The 19222-nt window shown below is 42.6% G+C and overlaps 1 protein-coding gene across 1 annotated transcript in view; it reads left to right on the forward strand.

Annotated features, from left to right (window-relative positions):
* TDRD9 (tudor domain containing 9) overlaps window positions 1-19222 on the forward strand; it is a 137195-nt gene that overhangs the window by 103664 nt on the left and 14309 nt on the right. Inside the window, exons 24-32 of the mRNA XM_010376950.2 lie at window positions 3002-3175; window positions 5443-5554; window positions 6454-6666; window positions 6939-7028; window positions 7561-7821; window positions 12047-12202; window positions 12951-13021; window positions 14882-14991; window positions 15892-15988. Coding sequence (XP_010375252.1) covers window positions 3002-3175; window positions 5443-5554; window positions 6454-6666; window positions 6939-7028; window positions 7561-7821; window positions 12047-12202; window positions 12951-13021; window positions 14882-14991; window positions 15892-15988 — 1284 coding nt within the window. The remainder of the gene's footprint in view (window positions 1-3001; window positions 3176-5442; window positions 5555-6453; window positions 6667-6938; window positions 7029-7560; window positions 7822-12046; window positions 12203-12950; window positions 13022-14881; window positions 14992-15891; window positions 15989-19222) is intronic.

Here is a 19222-nt window from a genome sequence, read left to right on the forward strand (position 1 = left end):
ACTTAAAGCTGGAATCACACAGCTAAACTAATTCCTGAATATTGTGCGTCCGCTTACCTGGGTGAGGTTCCAGTTCTGCGTGACTGTTCCTTTGACCGATTTGAGGGTCAGAAGTCTTGGCTCCCATGAGATTGCAGCATTTTTGTTCACTCATCTTTATGACCAGATTGGGTTCTGTGTTTGTTTCCTGTTCTTGCCTGGGACTTTTTGTTTTGTTTTCTTATTTTTATTTATTTATTTTTGAGGCGGAGTCTCACTCTGTCATCAGGCTGGAGTGCAGTGGCACAATCTTGGCTAACTGCAACCTCTGCCTCCCATTGCCTGGAACCTTTTTTATAGGTGTTTATAGCTTTTACATTCCTCACATTTCCAGCTCTCTAGTCGTAATACAAATGTCATACCAATTTTTTGGGGGAAGTAACAGTATTCTTTCTGGTTATACCAGTACCATTTCTTAGGATTCAAGTATTTAAAGGCAAAGGAAGATACAGTGATTAAAAGAATAAGAACTGTATTTCTTTTGGTATAGAGCAGGGGTGACTTTGTATAGACTCTGTGAGGTACCAAGGGTGCATGGGCAGATGGGCACAGGTAGTACCTGGGCATATCATGTTCTCCCATAAGAAGCTTTCAACTTTATGGTAGGAGTGGAGAGTCAAATTAGTTTCACAGACATTAGCCTGCTGTGAGAAGTCATGGGAGAGGCCCAGAAGGTTAGGAAGAAGACATTCTATCTGAGGCCCAATATCAGCAGTAACATTAATTTGAGACTTCCTCGGGTGGACGTTGGAGGGTTGTGAGGCCTCGGGCTGGTGCAGTGTCCACTGCAGAGGTGGTGCCACAGGGTCAGGGTGGTTTTCCAGCAGGAGGCAGGCATGAGCTGATCTTGATGGTGGAAAGCCGAGACTGTGCACACATAGCTGGCAGCCATTTGGGCGGAGCTGCTCCGTGTCAGATGGAGTCTGTTGTGAGGAGGTCAGACGCTGACTTTGGGACAGTCTTTTGGTAGATCGATGAGTGTGAACGTGACTAGGTGGGCACTTGGAGACCTCTGAGTGTTCTGTCCAGAACCATGTTTTATGGAACTTAGGGATAAGCGGAAGGTCAAGACAAGAGAAGAAGAGGCCGGCCTGGACTCTTCGCAGTAGTCCAGAGCGGAGGTACTGAGATGTGGAGCCAGTATGGTGGTGTTTGACGTGAAAAGGAGCCAACAGATGGGAAGGAGGATGTCTTAGATTTGGCTGGTCATTGCATGTGGAGGGCAAAGAAGAGAGAGGAGCCCAAGAGCATCTGGCTTTCCAGCCTGGAAGCTGGGGAGGATGGAGCTTCGAGGAGTAGATGCTGAGGTCTGGAGTTCAAAATTACTTCTACAGAGTCTTAGGAGAGACTCTGAAGAAGGGAGATAAAGCAGAAGTGCATGAATCAGGGAGTGGGTGGAAGGAAAATGCATGCATTTATGAGTGAAGAGAATGGGGCATGAAGGAGGGCAGAGGAGGGCGGAGTGAATCAGGGTCCATTCATGTACCTACTCCACACACCTCCCTTGCTGGGCGTCTTTCCAAACTGCTCAAGGTGTACATTTCCAGGAGAGAGCTCCCTACAGGATGATTTTTATAGTAGAGGAAGGGGCCCAGGTCTGTTTGTGGGGCTCTGTGAGGATGTGGGAACCCAGGGGCATTAGAATGTGCATGCATATCAAGGTAAACTTGATGCTGTCTTCTTTCTGCCTGGTACGTCCAGCAGGCACCTTTTGCTCTATGCCTGCTGCTCATGCCCCAGAGAGGGGGCTGGAATGAGACACTGAAATATGGGCTGGGGTAAGGGAGGGCATTTATCAACATTACTTGGTGTTTTATTCTGTTCTCGCAGTGCTGTAAAGAAATACGTGAAACTGGGTAATTTATAAAGAAAAGAGTTTTAATTGGCTCATGGTTCTGCAGGCTGTGTAGATTGCTGCTTCTGGGGAGGCCTCAGGAAACTTACAATCATGGTGAAATGTGAAGGGGAAGCTGGCACGTCTTCCATGGCTGGAGCGAAAGGAAGAGAGCAAAGGGGAAGGTGGTGCATACTTTTAAACAACCAGATCTCGTGAGAACTCACTAGCACAATAACAGCAAGGGGGAAATTGCGCCCGTGATCCGGTCACCTCCAACCAGGCCCCTCCTCCAATATTGGGGATTACAATTCTACATGAGATTTGGGCAGGGACACAGATCTAAACCATGTCACTTGGCAATAAATTTAATGGTTTCGGCCCAGGCGCTGTGACTCACACCTGTAATCCCAGCACTTTGGGAGGCCGAGATGGGCAGATCATGAGGTCAGGAGATAGAAACCATCCTGGCCAACATGGTGAAATCCCATCTCTACTAAAAATACAAAAATTAGCTGGGCGTGGTGGCATACACATGTAGTCCCAGCTACTCGGGAGGCTGAAGCAGGGGAATCTCTTGAATCTGGGAGGTGGAGGTTGCAGTGAGCTGAGATGACACCCCTGCACTGGCGACAGAGCGAGACTCCATCTCAAAAAAAAAAAATTAAAGAAAAAATGATTTCATGGTTTTTTTGAAGGGGAATTACAAAGATCACTGAGCTATACATTTGTGTGGTTTTCTGTGTCTGTTTTATTTTATGATACTAAAAAAGACATTCTATTGTAATCATGAAAATTATTTTGCAATTATGAAAGTAATTATGAAGTAAGATTTTTTTGCCCCAAATTGCATGTGACTTTAGTCTTTATTCTGCATTATATTATACAAGGATGATACTTGGTTTTGGTTTAATGACACGTCATTATAACTTTTATTTAATTCTCTTAAATTAACAATTTTCCATTGGAGAAATTAATACATGTTATTGATTAATTATAGATTGAAGAGTTACTGGCATTTTGAGGAGAGATGTGACAGAATTTCTGTCTAATCTTGAGGGAAATGAATATGTAGTTTTTAATCAGATGCCTGATAAATTTATTTTTAAATTTACATTTGTGGAACAGAGCCTTTGTGGAATTCTCACGAAATCCAACAGAGAGATTTAAAACCCTTCCTGCCGTGTATATGGCAATTAAGATGTCTCAACTAAAAGTTTCACTTGAACTCAACGTTCATTCTGCAGAGGAAATTGAAGGGAAGGTGCAAGGCATGAATGTCTCAAAGCTCAGGAACACAAGGTATTTTCAGGAGGGAGGTGGCAGACATGCTCTACCTGCTTTCACATATTTAGATACTGTTTTTAAATGACTATTGATCTGACCTTGCTTCAGCTTATGTTAAAAGCACTGGCTTGGCTGGGTGCTGTGGCTCACCTCTAATCCCAGCACTTTGGGAGGCCAAGGCAGGTGGATCACTTGAGGCCAGGAGTTTGGGACCAGCCTTGACAACATGGTGAAACCCTGTCTGTACTGAAAATACAAAAATTAGCCGGGCTTGGTGGCACACGCCTGTAATCCCACCTACTCGGGAGGCTGAGGCAGGAGACTTGCTCGAACCCGGGAGGTGGAGGTTACAGTCAGCCGAGATCACACCAGTGCACTCCAGCCTGGGTGACAGAACAATATACTGTCTTAAAATAAATAAATAAATAAGTAAGTAAATAAATAAACAAACAAACAAGCACTGGCTTTGTGGTCGTGTGGACCTGCCGTTGAATCCTGGTTGTGTCATCTCCTCACTCTGTGCACTTGGGCACATTACCTAACCTCTCTGAACCGGAGTTTTTTTTCTGTTTAATAGAAATGATACCGGCCGGGCGAGATGGCTCATGCCTGTAATCCTTGCACTTTGGGAGGCCGAGGCGGGAGGATCACTTGAGGTCAGGAGTTCAAAACCAGCCTGGCCAACATGGTGAAACCCCATCTCTATTAAAAATACAAAAAAATTAGCCGGGCATGGTGGCAGACACCTGTAATCCCAGCTACGCGGGAGGCTGAGGCAGGAGAATCACTTAAACCCGGGAGGCAGAGGTTACAGTGAGCTGAGATCACACCACTGCACTCCTCCCTGGGCAACAGAGCGAGACTCAGTCTCAAAAAAAAAAAAAAAACAAAAAGAAATGATACCTATGGTGCAAGGCTGTTGAGAGGATTGAGTGATACCATTTATGTAATTTTTAGTTAAATAGTAGGGATTAAATCTAACGTTCATTTCCTTTCTTCCTGGATAGGATTATGCATTTTGTTTTGCAAATTCTCTTTTTAAGTATTGTGGAATATTCTTTGTCTTCAACACAGCAATCAGTGGGACATAATGGAGATGCAGCTGGGAGCACCTAGTTGCTTACCAGAATAAGCTGCCCTTCCTTGCCAAATAGCATTTTTCACTCCTACCCAGAGAGTAGTTCAGGGATACGGCTGTCTGTAGGGCTGGTCAGCCCAGGGCAGGGGCACTTGCTGCACGCAGCTGATATCACCCTGTTGGATCTTCTCTTGGACCAAACTGAGTCACCCATGGTATTTGTGACAGACTGCTTGCCTTTTGGCCATATCCCCATAGTCACATATGTGGGAAGTCTCATTTATTATTTCTTAATTGTATAGTTTTCAGTTTTGGGAGGAATTTAACAGGAATTTGAGGAGTTGGTGGAGGAAGGGAAATCTGTTCCATCTGGTTTCATCCAGTGTGTGACTTTTGGTTTCTGAGAGTTTGGGAATGTAGTGGGTTCAGTCCTTCATGTAGAGAAGACCTGTCCTGCTCTAGTGAGGTCAGACTCTGCTTATTTTTGTCATTGAACGCTGGGGAGTCACTCGTTGCCTGAGTCACTCATTGAAAATGGGTCTGGAGATCAGGAAAAGAGTTGGATCAAGATCTTTCTTGTAATTCTTTCTCTTCGTTTTAGAATGAAGTATTAGGAAAGGAAATTTTTATTTTCTGTCAAATTTGTCTTTTGTATTCAGAAGTTTACCATTTACTATCTTATTGCTTTTAAGGGAAAATGATATTTTGGGGGTTTATTGGAAAATCATGTGTGTGTGTTTTCTAACACAGCATTGAGCCAAGCATGGATTCTTATAGTTTTCTAAAGGTCAAGGTGCACATTTGAAAACACAAGTCAGGAAACACTGTAGGTCTGAGATTTAGAATTTATCTCAGACCTTGAAAGTCTAAATTTAATAATTTATCTATTTATCTTGATAATACCTTGAAAGTAGATATTCTCTGATAGTCTTGGCCTTCACAATTATATACTACCCTCCAGGGTATACCCTGGAGGGTAGTATATAATTGTTGGGGTGTGTACCCCTTCCAGAGCCCTTCAAAAAGCCAGCAGAAATTCATGTTTGAGATGAAATCAAATTTGTCATCTCTGGCTTAGGTATTTTACTGAAGTGTTCTTTTCTTGTAGAAATATTAGAATAGTTCGAGTGATAATTTCACTTATGTAAATGTGTTTTCTTTCTAAAACTTGATTTTTATTTTATTAAAAATTCATATTATATAGGGTGAATGTGGACTTCCAGAAGCAGATGGTAGATCCTTTGCAAGTCTCATTTAACACATCAGACAGGTCCCAGACAGTTACAGATCTCCTTCTAACTATTGATGTCACAGAGGTAAGGATGAAGTAATTGAGCTTTTCCTTCTTCTTAATCTAAAATCATTATGTTGTATATAGGAAGTTTACACACCCCCCCCCACACACACACACATACACACACACACACACACACACACAGAGAGAGAGAACTCGTGCACCTTGATAATCTTGTTAATGTGGGTGAGCTTGAATTATCACTGTACTTGTTAAATTGAAATATGGCTAAAATGGAAATTGAAACATACTTATTCTAGAATCAAAGTTAATTTTTAAAATATCAAGTAGATTTAAAATGCTGCAATAAATCAGATGTGACAAGATATATATTAGAGGAAAAAAAAGTGTGTATATTTTTGAGACAAAGTCTTGCTGTGTTGCCAAGGCTGGAGTGCAGTGGCACGATTTCCGTTCACTGCAACCTCTGCCTTCTGGGTTCAAGCGATTCCTCTGCCTCAGCCTCCTGAGTAGCTGGGATTACAGGTGTGTGCCACCATGCCCGGGTAATTTTTGTGCTTTTAGTAGAGATGGGGTTTCACCACATTGGCCAGGCTGGTCTCGAACTCCTGTCCTCAAGTGATCTGCCTGCCTCTGTTCCCAAAGTGCTGGGATTACAGATGTGAGCCACTGTGCCCGGCCGAAATGATTATATGACCTCAGAACCTTTATTTATGTAAGAATGAGTCTTGTACCGCCAAGAAAAGGATATATTCCACACATTTCCTTACCTTAGTTCACCAGGGGACCCTCTCTTTTTGTCTCATAAACACCTGTCAGAAACCTGTAGAATACTTATGTTCCGAGGATTATGCTGGTGAGATGTGCAGCACAGGGTGTCAGCCCTATGATTCAAGCTCATTTTCCTCCTTACGAAAGTCCTTTCTAGATTTCATCTCTGCTGCTCCTCTTCCTTTTTAGGTGGTTGAAGTGGGACACTTTTGGGGATATAGGATTGATGGAAAAAACTCAGAGATTCTGAAAAAGCTTACTGCTGAAATCAACCAGCTGACGCTGATGCCCTTGCCCACTCACCCACATCCAGACTTGGTCTGTCTGGCACCTTTTGCTGATTTTGGTAAACAACGCTACTTTAGAGCTCAAGTCCTTTATGTTTCTGGAAATTCTGCTGAGGTAGGTTTTTCTATAATAAGTCACTGGTAGGGAAATGAGACAGACATACAGCAGTTTATCAAATATCTTTTATAATTATAGGTAGAAATTAAATTTAAAATAATTGCAGTTAGCAGAGTAGTCTGTTTCCCTCAATGATATGTGGATTTAAGCTCAGGTCACTCTAATAATTCTGTAATTATAGGATTAGAGCAGACTGCTGCATTGCTATTGCTCAGGTATGGCATTGTTTTTGACCCCGTGTTAAAGTGTATACTTGCTTTATTTTCTAGGTATTCTTTGTAGATTATGGCAATAGGTCTCATGTAGATCTACATCTTTTGATGGAGATTCCCTGTCAATTTCTTGAACTTCCTTTCCAGGTAAGATAGAGAAGACTCTAGGGAATGAATGCTGAATGCTAGACAGGATTCCTGGGTCATGTGGTGCCCTGCCTCGGCTTACAGCTAGGGAAGCCAAGGCCCAGGACAGGGAAGGGACTTGTTTTGTCACAATAGCCAAATTTGGTTTCTGCTGTTCCAAAAATATATGAAAGGTTTCAGAGTTAGCAAAAAAGTTGTTTTAATCCAGTAGTATCTTCTAATACTGTTTCTAAGTTTTCTGGTTATGTTGAAATCAGACAGACTTTTTAGGTAGGCCGGAGACATAGTCACATATGCCCCTTACCATCAGTGTGAAGACAATCTAAAAATTATTCTAAATGTTTCTTATTGTTGTTAAAAAGCATAACCAAGTTTCTTTAGGAAATTCTGACTACCCCAACATCAGTTTTATTGGGACTTTTACGAGAATACCATTGAAGAGACATGAACAAGATCTGTTTTCAGTGGTATTTGGGATGAGTGTTTTGCTTATTTGTAAAGCTGTTTGAGCTGTGCCCTTCCGTCCTTGTAGGCTTTGGAATTTAAGATTTGCAAAATGAGACCATCGGCAAAGTCTCTTGTTTGTGGCGAGCACTGGAGTGACGGGGCCAGCCAGTGGTTCGCCTCTCTGGTGAGCGGCTGCACCCTCCTTGTGAAGGTCTTCTCTGTGGTACACAACGTCCTGCACGTGGACGTGTACCAGTACTCGGGGGTCCAGGATGCCATCAACATAAGAGATGTCCTTATCCAGCAGGGCTATGCTGAGCTCACGGAGGAGTCCTACGAGTCCAAGGTGTGTGCTTTCACCCTTGCTGGAGCACGCATTTGTGTGAGAGAGAACGGGGCGGGCTTTCCTTCTCTGTGGACCCTGAGTTAGGAGGAGGCAGACAGTGTTCCTTTTCCCCATGTGGTGTGCTGTGCTTGTGTTAAGACCGGCGGCGCCAATGTAAATGTCTTCTGCATTTCTCTGAGACTAAATTATGGTGACTGGATATTGTTTTTGTTGGTGGGTATTGTATTTGTTGGTCTGTTTACCTTTTTTATTTTTTAAATTTATGTATTTATTTATTTAATATATTTTTTAGTAGAGACAGGGTCTCCCTGTGTTGCCCAGGTTGGTCTCAAACTCCTGGGCTTAAGGGATCCTCCTGCCTCAGCCTCCCAGAGTACTAGGATTACAGGTGTGAGCCACTGCACCCTGCCTCCTATTCAGCTTTTTATCTTCTTAGGATAGATTTGAAAATGTTCTATATGTGGGGAGTTTTAAAAATGGATTCCAAGACTTACCTCCCTAATGGAAGGAGTTAATAAAATATTTCAGGTATTTCAAGCATTTCAAAACTTCTTTCAACTATTTTTTCTTTTTTCTTTTTTTTTTTTTTGAGACGGAGTCTCAACTGTTTTTTCAAAATCAGTGTTAGAGTTATTTTTCATGATCTGAAGATTTGAGAGGCCACTTTTTTCCCCTTTTTTAGTTGCCACATAATCATTGTACATATTTATGGGATATAGAGTCATATTTTGTATGTATATATAATGTGTAATGATCAAGTGAGGGTAATTAGCAAATCTGTCACCTCAGACATTTATTATTTCTTCGTGTTGTAAACATTCAAGAACTTTCTTCTAGCTTTTTGAAAATATACCTTATAGTTAACCATATTTACCCCACAGTGCTGCAGAACACAAGAACCTGTTCCTCCAATCCAGCTGTAATTTTGTGTTTGTTAACCAACTTCTCTCTATTCTCCCCTTCCCCTGTCTTACCCCGCCTCTAATACCCACAATCCTACTCTCTACTTCCATTAGTTCAATTTTTTTTTTTTTTTAAAGCTTTTACACATAAGTGAGGACATGTCATATGTATCTTTCTGTGCCTGGCTTATTTTACTTAACATACCATCCTCCAGGCTCATCCATGTTGCCAAGAATGACAGGAGTTTTTTTTTTGTAGCTGAATGGTATTTTATTTTGTATATACCGCATTTTCAGTATCCATTGATCTGTTGACGGACACCTAGGTTGGTTCTGTATCTTGACTATTGTGACCAGTGCTGCAGTAATCATGGGTTACAGGTATCTCTGATGTACTGATTTCCTTTCCTTTGGATAAATACCCATTAGTGGGACTGCCAGATTGTATGTTTGTACTGTTTTTAGTTTTTCTGAGTAACCTTCACACTGTTTTCAATAAAGACTGTATTAATTTACCTTCCCACCAACAGTGTGTAAGAGTTCCCTTTTCTCAACATCCTTACCAGCATTTGCTTTTTATCTTTTTGATAATAGCCATTCTAACTGGGTTGAAATGCTATCTCTCATGATGGTTTTGATTTGAATTTCCCTGATAATTAGTGATGTTGATCATTTTTCATATATTTGTTGGTTATTTGTATGTCTTCTTTTGAGAAATGTCTGTTCAGATCCTTTGCCCACTTTTTTTTTTTTTTTTGAGACGGAGTCTGGCTCTGTCGCCCAGGCTGGAGTACAGTGGCGCGATCTCGGCTCACTGCAAGCTCCGCCTCCCGGGTTTACGCCATTCTCCTGCCTCAGCCTCCCGAGTAGCTGGGACTACAGGCGCCCGCCACCTCGCCCGGCTAATTTTTTGTATTTTTAGTAGAGACGGGGTTTCACCGTGTTAGCCAGGATGGTCTCCATCTCCTGACCTCGTGATCCACCCGTCTCGGCCTCCCAAAGTGCTGGGATTACAGGCTTGAGCCATCGCGCCCGGCCACCTTTGCCCACTTTTTAATTGGATTGTTTGCTTTTTTGCTGTTTGAGTTCCTTGTGTATTCTGGATGTTATTCCTTTGTCAGATGAGTAGTTTGCAAGTATTTTCTCCCATTCTACAGGTTGTCTCTTAATTTTGTTGATTGTTTCCTTCATTGTGCAGAAGGTTTTTAGTGTACTGTAGTTCCATTTGTCTATTTTTGTTGCCTCTGCTTTTGAAGTCTTGGCCCTAAAATCTTTGCCTAGATCAGTGTAAGGAGTATTTCTCCTTGTTTTCTTCTAGTATTTTTTATGGTTTTAGGTCTTACATTTAAGTCTTTAACCCATTGTGAGTTGATTTTTGTATATGGCAAGAGATAGGGGCTTAGTTTTATTCTTCTGCATTTAGATGTCCAGTTTTCCCAGCACCATTTATTGAAGAGTATCCTTTCCCCAGTGAATGTTCTTGGAGCCTTTGTTGAAAATCAGTTGTCTGTAAATGCATGGCTTTATTTCTGGGTTCTCTATTCTGTTCTATTGGTCATCTGTGTGTCTGTTTTTATGCCTATATAATGCTGTTTTGGTTACCATAGCTTTGTAGTGTATTTCCAAGTCAGGTACTGCGATGTCTCTTGCTTTGTTCTTTTTGCTCAGGATTGCTTTGGCTTTTGGGGTCTTTTGTGGTTCCATATGAACTTTAGGATTTTTTTTTCTAGTTCTTTGAAGAATGTCATTGTTATATTGATTGGAATTGCATTGAATCTGTAGCTTGCTTTGGATTGTATAGTCATTTTAACAATATAAGTTCTTCCAATTCATAAACATGGGATGTCTTATCATTTTCTTGTGTCCTCTTCAATTGCTTTAATTGATACTTTGTAGTTTTCATTATAGAGATCATTCACCTCCTTGGTTAAATATATTCCTAGGTATTTTATTTTATTTTTGTAGGTATTGTAAATGGGATTGCTTTCTTGATGTCTTTTTTAGCTGGTTATTGGTGTTTAGAAATGCTACTGATTTTTGTGTACTGATTTCTGTATCCTGCAACTTTTCTGAATTTGCTTATCAGCTCTAAAAGTTTTTTGGTGGAGTCTTTAGGTTTTTCTATATATAAGATCATGTTATCTGCAAAGAGGGACATTTTGACGTGCTCTTTTCCAATTTGGATGCCCTTTCTTTCTTCCTCTTGCCTAATTTCTCTTGCTAGGACTTCCAGTGCTGTGTTGAACGTAAATGATAAAAGTGGGCATCCTTGTGTTGTTCTTGTTCTCAGAGGTAAAGATGGCAGCTTTCCCCTCTTCAGTATGATGTTTGCTGTGGGTTTGTCATGTATGGCCTTTCTTGCATTGAGATATGTTCCTTCTATACCTAATTTGCTGAGAATTTTTTATCTTGAAGTAATGTTGAATTTTATCAAGTGCTTTTTCTGCATCTGTTGAGATGATCAGAGAGGCCACTTTTGAAGCTGATGTTGAAGGTCTTTTATTTTACTTCTGTTATTTCTGCTGGGGATGAAGAATACTGGGTATCAGGAAAGGACAGTCTAGCAAAATGTTAGCCAGAGTGCTGGCTGAATTCTGTATTTAATTTATATAAAAACACTTCAGGGAATTATGTTAGTATTTCCAGTATAAAACCAAAATTTTATGTATAAAAAAGTCCTGTAAAAATGTTTCTTGGGAACGATAGTAAGAGAAGAAAAAAGAAAATTTAAAAAACTGTAGGCCGGGTGCAGTGGCTCACGCCTGTAATCCCAGCATTTTGGGAGGCCCAGGCAGGCAGATCACCTGAGGTCAGGAGTTTGAGACCAGCCTGACCAACATGGTGAAATCCCGTCTCTACTAAAAATACAAAAATTAGCCGAGTGTGGTGGTGGGCACCTGTAATCGTAGCCACTCAGGAGGCTGAGGCAGGAGAATTGCTTGAACCCGGGAGGCGAAGGTTGTAGTGAGCTGAGATCGCACCATTGCATTCCAGCCTGGGCAATGAGAGTGAGACTACGTCTCAAAAAAAAAAAAAAAAAAAAAAAAAAACTGTAAAAAATGTTTATTTCTCTTAAATTCTCTAATGGCTAAAATGTCACAAAGGCTGTCTGATTTTTTTTGTTTGGAGAAATAAAGTTGTAAATCCTGCCTTATTTCTTTTGTTTAAATCTTAAAATGAACTTCATAAAATTATTTCCCTATACTTTAATTAATGACATAGAAATCAGAGTAAGACTGTGCCTATGAAATATTTTGATTAGTTTGGAAGAAAGTGCTTGTGATGTATTCTTTTAACAAAACAAACTTTCCTTGTTTGTTCAGCAAAGCCATGAAGTTCTCAAGGGCCTCTTTTCCAAGTCAGTAGAAAACGTGACAGACGGCTGTGCGCCCTTTCCCATGAAAGACGACGAGAAGTATCTCATCCGGATTTTGTTAGAGAGCTTTTCTTCCAATAAACTGGGTACTCCAAACTCTAAGGTGATTGTAGGAGTTTTAAAATGTAATTTAAAAGCTTAGTATCATTCTACATTTATATGCTAGGAGTTGTAGTCAGTAGTCATGGTGGTTTTTTCTTTTCTGGCTTTTAATGCTGTTACTTTTCTCACAATGAATCCTCTTATAATAAGAAAAAACCCTGGGGTTTAGTGTTTAGTGGGGTTTAGAGAGAAGCTTTGACTAGTTTTTTTTTTTTTTTTTTTTTTTAAACCCTCCTGATGTACTTTTTTGTCAGACTAAAGGAAGCACAGTGTATGGGTTCAGAGAACTGGTGCCAGCCTTGGACTCCCTGGCTGGCTGTTAGAGCCAGTGCTGCCTGCCTGCTTGGAGAGGAGGACTGGCCAGGGTGTCTCCTTGTTCAGAGACTCCACTTGTATTTCCCCAGCCTCTGGCTGTGTGATCTCAGGTCTACCTATGCAACTGAGTTGGCCTGCTGCAATTCAAATAATAGTATTTCCACTAAATTATTTGTCAATGATTCTTTTTTGTTGTTCAAAGGCTTTCTTAAACATATATATCAAAGAATGTTAGTGAAATCGTTGAAGAGAATGAGTTACATCCCAGAAAAATACCTTCTTTAAGGCACTTTTTCTTAACTGAATCGTAAAGACATTATGAATGAGATTTCTTTTTTTTTTCTTTAAAGGATGAGCTGACTTTTGAGTTTTAAAAATTCATGTTAAGTGTTATCTTGCTTATTGGTAACACTTCCTATAATTTGTGCATGCAGGCAGTACTTCACGGGCCTTTTAACCCTTATGAACTAAAGTGCCATAGTTTGACCAGAATATCCAAATTCAGGTATGATTAACTTAAGTTTTCCATGAATTTTTTTACTCTGCTTTTGTATTTGTAGACCTCATCAGAAAATAATGTATCTTTATATCTAAACTGTTGGAATGTGTTACCATCTTTTTTTTTTGGAGACAGAGTCTCACGCTGTCACTCAGGCTGGAGTACAGTGGTGCAATCTCAGCTCACTACAACCTCCGCCTCCCGGATTCAAGCAATTCTCCTGCTTCGGCCTCCTGAGTAGCTGGGATTACAGGTGCATGCCACCATGCCTGGCTAATTTTTGTATTTTTAGTAGAGACGGGATTTCACCATGTTGGTCAGGCTGGTCTCAAACTCCTGACTGTGTGATCCACCCGCCTCGGCCTCCCAAAGTGCTGGGATTACAGGCGTGAGCCACTGCACCTGGCCGGAATGTGTTATCTTTTCTAACTTCTCATTTCTCTCCCTTCTTTTCTAACTTCTCATTTCTCTCCCAGTTCCTGATTTGAGGTATTCTCTCTCTCTCTCACATGAAAGCCATTCTATATAAGACATTTTTGAGTGTCTTTTATCAGAGACTACATTTTTTTCTGTTCTTGTTACAATTGTTATTCAGCAAAGCTGTGAGAGCCAACTGTATGCCAGGAGCAGTGTGTGGTTTGGGGCAAACAGTAGTGAACAAGAAACAGTTGTTTGTCTTCATGAAAATTATGGATCCAGTTGGTGGGCGGGGGTGTAGAAGAAGCTGGTAACTACAATATAGGGTGATAGGGCTTTTGATAAGGGCACAGAACATGAAAGCATCTAGGGGGCTCAACCACCCTTGAAAGACCATGGAGTTTTCCAGAGAAATCTGAGGCCTGGCGGGTACAGAGGCATCAGCCAAGGTGCAGGTGTTGGAGGAAGAGAGGGGAGATGGGATGAGGGTGGCTCCACGGGCAAGTGCGTAGGCTTGAGTTTGAGAGTTTGCACGTGTGAGTAACTCGAGTGAGTTTAGTAAGATTGGAGAATTGGTTGGGAGGAAGGGAGGTGCCAGGCTTGTGGTAGACGAGGGCAAGCTATGTAGACTTCATCCTGAAAGGGTTGGTGAACCTTACTATGTGCCTTTTAAAATGACTCCTTGTCTTCTCAAAATGTCCTCTGGGGAGCACATTGGAAATGCCGATGCCCAGGTCCCCTTGGGCCTTCCAAATGAGCCTGCATTTCCACAAGGCCTCTGGGGACCTGCCTGCGCTTATAGTCTCAGGAGCCCCTGTGTGAAGCCGGCACTGGATTTCAGAGTAGAAAGATCCTTAGGCAGGATTGTGCTTCTGAGGCTGGTCCCTGCTGTAACCCAGGGTGGGAATATGGGAGACTGAGTCCAAGGCAGGAGATACAGAAACAGCTTCACCAGCGCTTTCAGAGTGGAAGCAGCAGGATAGAGCTGCATTAGAGTCAGTGATGAAGGGAAGAGGAAGAATTAAGGGTGTCCTTGCTGGAGCTGCGCCAGGCTTCTGCTGAGAGGTGACGGAGGAACTGTGGGGTGGACCTCTGCCAGGATGCAGGTGATGGCCCTTATGGGTTGGCAGTGCAGGGCAGAGGGTCTCGAGTGGAGGTGGAGGTTTGGGCATCCACAGTGTGTGCCTGGTTCCTAAGCCAAGGAGTGGTCGGGATCATCCACGAGGGAGTGGAGAGAGAAGAGGGCCAAGGACCAGCTTGAGGACTGCTGTGTGAAGAGGTGGTCTAGTAAAAGGAGATGTGCAGGAGAGGGGGGGGTTAAATATTTCTTCCCGTCTATCATCGCGGTTGCCCGTTTGTATTTTTGAAATGGGTTGCTTGTGGGTTGGCATAGCACATTGCCTGGTTGGTGGATCAGTCACCCCATCTCCTGGTGCTCCTGCCTTTTAGGTGTGTGTGGATTGAGAAGGAGAGCATCAACTCTGTCATTATCAGTGACGCCCCTGAAGACCTTCACCAGAGAATGCTGGTTGCAGCTTCCCTGTCCATCAATGCAACTGGTAATTTAAAGCTTCTGTTTGTTCCTTGTCCTCTCTTTTTTTCTTTTCCTTGACTTCAGCTACTAGGAACAATTTATCCTCTAATTGGTGAACAAGTGTACACTTAAGTGTACACTTATGTGCTGTTCTTTTTTTTTTTTTTTTTTTTTGTGATGGAGTCTCACTCTGTCACCCAGGCTGGAGTGCAGTGGCCGATCTTGGCTCACTGCAGGCTCCGCCTCCCGGGTTTACGCCATTCTCCTGCCTCAGCCTCCCAAGTAGCTGGAAATGCAGGCGCCCACCACCATGCCTGGCTAATGTTTTGTATTTTTGGTAGAGATGGGGTTTCACCGTGTTAGCCAGGATGGTCTTGATCTCCTGACCTTGTGATCCACCCACCTCGGCCTCCCAAAGTGCTGGGATTACAGGCGTGAGCCACCACGCCTGGCTTATGTGCCACTCTTTTAGGCCATTTTCTGACTGCTTTGGCTGCTGTGAGTTTACACGGTGGAGCCTTCTCATGTTTCCTTTTGTACAAGGATGTGGGAAGTATTAATAATTGACTCCTGGATCTTTCTTTCATTCCACCCTGCTTGACTGCAGAGTAGAATACATCTAAGCTCTTGGCCCTGGGAAAAATCCAATAGCCTGATGAGGGGAAAGAGATGCAAAGAGTAACCAAATAGGAGCTATCCCCAAGGTGGGGTAAAAGGTTAAGCATCATAGCGGAGTGTGTCTCTGTAGGGTACCGTGGGAACAGAGAACAGGGAGTGTGCGTTACTACTGGGGTGGGCCTGTGGGGACTGGACAGACTCAGCAGAGGAGGGGATGCCTGCAGATGAGTAGGAGTGGGCCGGGAGGGAACGCTGCCCTGAGCAGCGTGAGTTAATGCCCGATGTTGATTTAGCGTGACTTGAACAGGATCTACGATGCTGCTGAGAGAAACCTCTCTGATGCCTCATATCCCTGGCCTCCCGGCTCTCCTCAGCATGTTATTCGCACCGGTGATGGAGTTAAGGTACGGGCATCCCTCTTGTCTGTAGGCTTTGTAAAATAAGAACCTGACAGGGAAAAAATGGGGGCCTCTCCTTGCTCCTTTTGGAAAGAAAGCCTTTACAGAAGCTAGCCATGGCACGGCTCGCTGCTTGGGGTGAAGCCTGTGTTGTTATTGATTGATTTATGCTTGGGCTGATTTTGAAAGAAGCTCAGAAAACTTGTAAAGGTACACACAGTGTCATGTAGGAGCTTGAGGCAAAAGTGGGGCAAAATAGATTAAAAATGGAGCTAGGAATCAGGCTCAAAATGGGATATCGTGGTGTGGTGGACATCCCATTGTCAATGGGTGGTAAATGTGATTCCACGTTTTCTGGTGACCAGTTTTCAACAAGTACATGTCAGTCCCCCTTCCTTTGGTAACCATGACATCAGAAGATTGTAGCTCTTGTTAGTGCCACGATTAAGTCAGGATTTCTCCCAGAGACTTTGATAGAGAGGAGTGTATGATGGTATGAGCAGAGCTCTTAAAGTCACCCTCACAGTGGGGGCTGCTGCCTTGTAAGGTTTTGTTTCCACATTAGGGATTGACAGAGCATTCTCTGTGGGGGAAAGCACTAACCTAGGTTTTAGTGGAGCAGTGGGTGGGGGTGGCTAGAAAAGGAGTAATATTTGGGCTTTAGGAACTCACATTCTACTGGGCAGGATGGAAATGGCCATGACGAGACTGCAGTAGAGGCCTGGTAGCACTTCAAGAGTTGGGGCCATGGAAAGTTACCCTTTTCTTCTTTTCTAGTCAGCTGGTGAGCATGGGGGATGGTCTGTAGACCTAGCGGGCTGAGTTCAGACAAGGCAGGTGAAGGGGCCCCACCGTTTACTCAGTACTTTTTGCCATTACACCTGTTCAGAATCTGACAGTGCAGTCTCAAAATGTGCAGTGATTTTTTTTAGTTGTACGAATATTTTTTTATTTAAAATATGTGCTACTTAGAAAAAGCCAAATGTGAAAAATGAACACATTTTTAAATTTATAGATTTAAACTTAAATATTTAGTATACTTATTTAAAATTTTTATGTATATACATATTTTCATTTAAGATTCTTGTTATACTGTATTCTTTTCCCACAAATATCAGGTTTTTCATATTATGATATCTTTGTAAATATCCATTTTGATAATTGCATCATGTATCACTGAATGGGCATATGATGGCTTACCAAAATACTGCCCTGTTTTATTTATATATGCACTTGTTTCTGAGCAGCTCTTGTTCTGATAGAATTGAATATGCCTTTAATTGTTGAAATTTGGCCTAATTTTGCAATGATGATGCAATAAATATCTCTAAGTTCAGATATCTTGGAGCCCTCGTTGGGGAGACAGATGTGTAGGAACCACACATGGCAGTGGGATTATCTCATGAGCAATAGCACACTGTGCACATGCAGGCCCGAGACTTGGCTAGTGCGGAAGCAGGTCCCTTCCTGTCATGGCACTTTGGATGCCCTGCTTGCCTTTTTAACTAGACAAAGCTCCTGCTTCACTTCTTTTCAACACCAGCTTTTGAAGATTTGAATAATATAGTGTATTATTTTTAAAACTCCAGAGTGCAGGTGTTTAGGTTGTAGACATTCAAGAAATACTGACATACTTGGTATTTAAAACACCGTCTTTCTAGAAAAAGCACAAGCTTAATAGGAAAAGGTTATGTATATAACAATACACAGTGCCTTGCTGGTGGTTATAATCATTTTGTTGAATTAACTGAAGTGTCCCAGATTTGGGATGGTTTATGTGACAGTGTGCGTAAGACTAGTTGCCTTTGAATCCACAGGCTTACCTAGGTGATTATCAGAAAGATAGCAGGGGGGCCTGGCTTGTTTTCCTCCAAACTCTGCCTGCCTCTGAGTAGTTGTATAAGCTTGGTGGTGTTGTTGTTTATTTTGTTTTTGTTTTTTGAGACAGGGTCTTACTCTGTCTCTCAGGTTGGAGTTTTTTTTAAATTTGTTGAGTGAGTAACAACTGTTTTTGAGAAACTTTGAAAGATGAGAGCTGTTTGATTTGAGATGAGCATTCTCCTTTCCGTTCACTTCAAGTATGCAGTCCTCTGCAGTGAGCAGGAGGGGAATCTTCAGTACAGACCAGGCCCAGGGGTCCCGTCACTGTGTCTTAGGTGTGTTCCAGAGGTGAGCTGTCCTCCAAAGCACACAGCTCCTGAGAGCCGCTGCCGGGCCATGCACCCGTGCCAGCTTGCTTCCTTTTCTGAGCCACCTCTCTAATGCGCACCCGCATGGGACTCGTCTCCTGTTGGGGTGGCGTCTGGCTGTTGCACTAGAGGTTGTCCTGGCCCCACTTGTTAAACTCGAAGCCTGCAGTCTCTGGGTAAAGTCTGTTCTCCCTCCACATGTGTCACTGTCCTATCATAACTGATTCAACTTTACGACTAAGTGATAATTTTTTGCCACCTCTAATATACCCTTTGTACAACAGTGGCAGGAAAAGAAGCTAAACAGAAAATTTTATCTTGATTTTCAATTTAAAAAGGGAAAGGAGATATGTGTTACGCCCCATTCATAAGCAGAGACATCTAAGTGGAGGCCACTGTCCCCTTCCTTGCCAGCTGGCTGTGGACTGACCTAGCTGCCATTTGTCTCCCCTCCTTTATTCTTTCTGCCATGTGACCTTTGCTTGTAGCTGGCCCCTCAGTAACTCAGGGTGACTGAGCCTTGGTGCCAGATTTCCTCTTACCTTCCTCATGGAGCTGATCCACCACACATTTGTCCCTGGAGTGCATCACTCCTTTTGCTGCCCCGTCCTCGAGGTGTTTTCCCTGAACAGTTGGAGTAGTTGATGGTATCAGCCTGGATTCAGTGGCATCATCATTGTGTACTTCGTGGAGGCCGCCTCCCTGGGTGAGCAGAATGCTCCGTGGTAGCAGAGCCTGGCACCTCCAGGATGGGAGCAGACATCTGAGAACACTCTCTTATTGGTGTAGTGACAAGATCACTGTACTTACCTGCTTCCCTTGGTTCCTGGAGCCAGGTTTTGCTACTCGGGAGACTGCCATGATTTAGAGGGCAAGTCACGTAGTCGAGGGCAGTGCTGTAACCCTAGGAAGATGGTGCTTCTGAATAGGCATGAGAGGGTGGGGGGATCTTTAAACAACAACAACAACAAGTTCTGTCAATTAAAACTTAAAAATTAATATATATACTTACTGTGTACCCACAAAAATTAAACAACAAATTAAATGAGGG

This window comes from Rhinopithecus roxellana, chromosome 5 (genome assembly GCF_007565055.1).
Source record: "Rhinopithecus roxellana isolate Shanxi Qingling chromosome 5, ASM756505v1, whole genome shotgun sequence".
NCBI classification, from domain to species: domain Eukaryota; kingdom Metazoa; phylum Chordata; class Mammalia; order Primates; family Cercopithecidae; genus Rhinopithecus; species Rhinopithecus roxellana.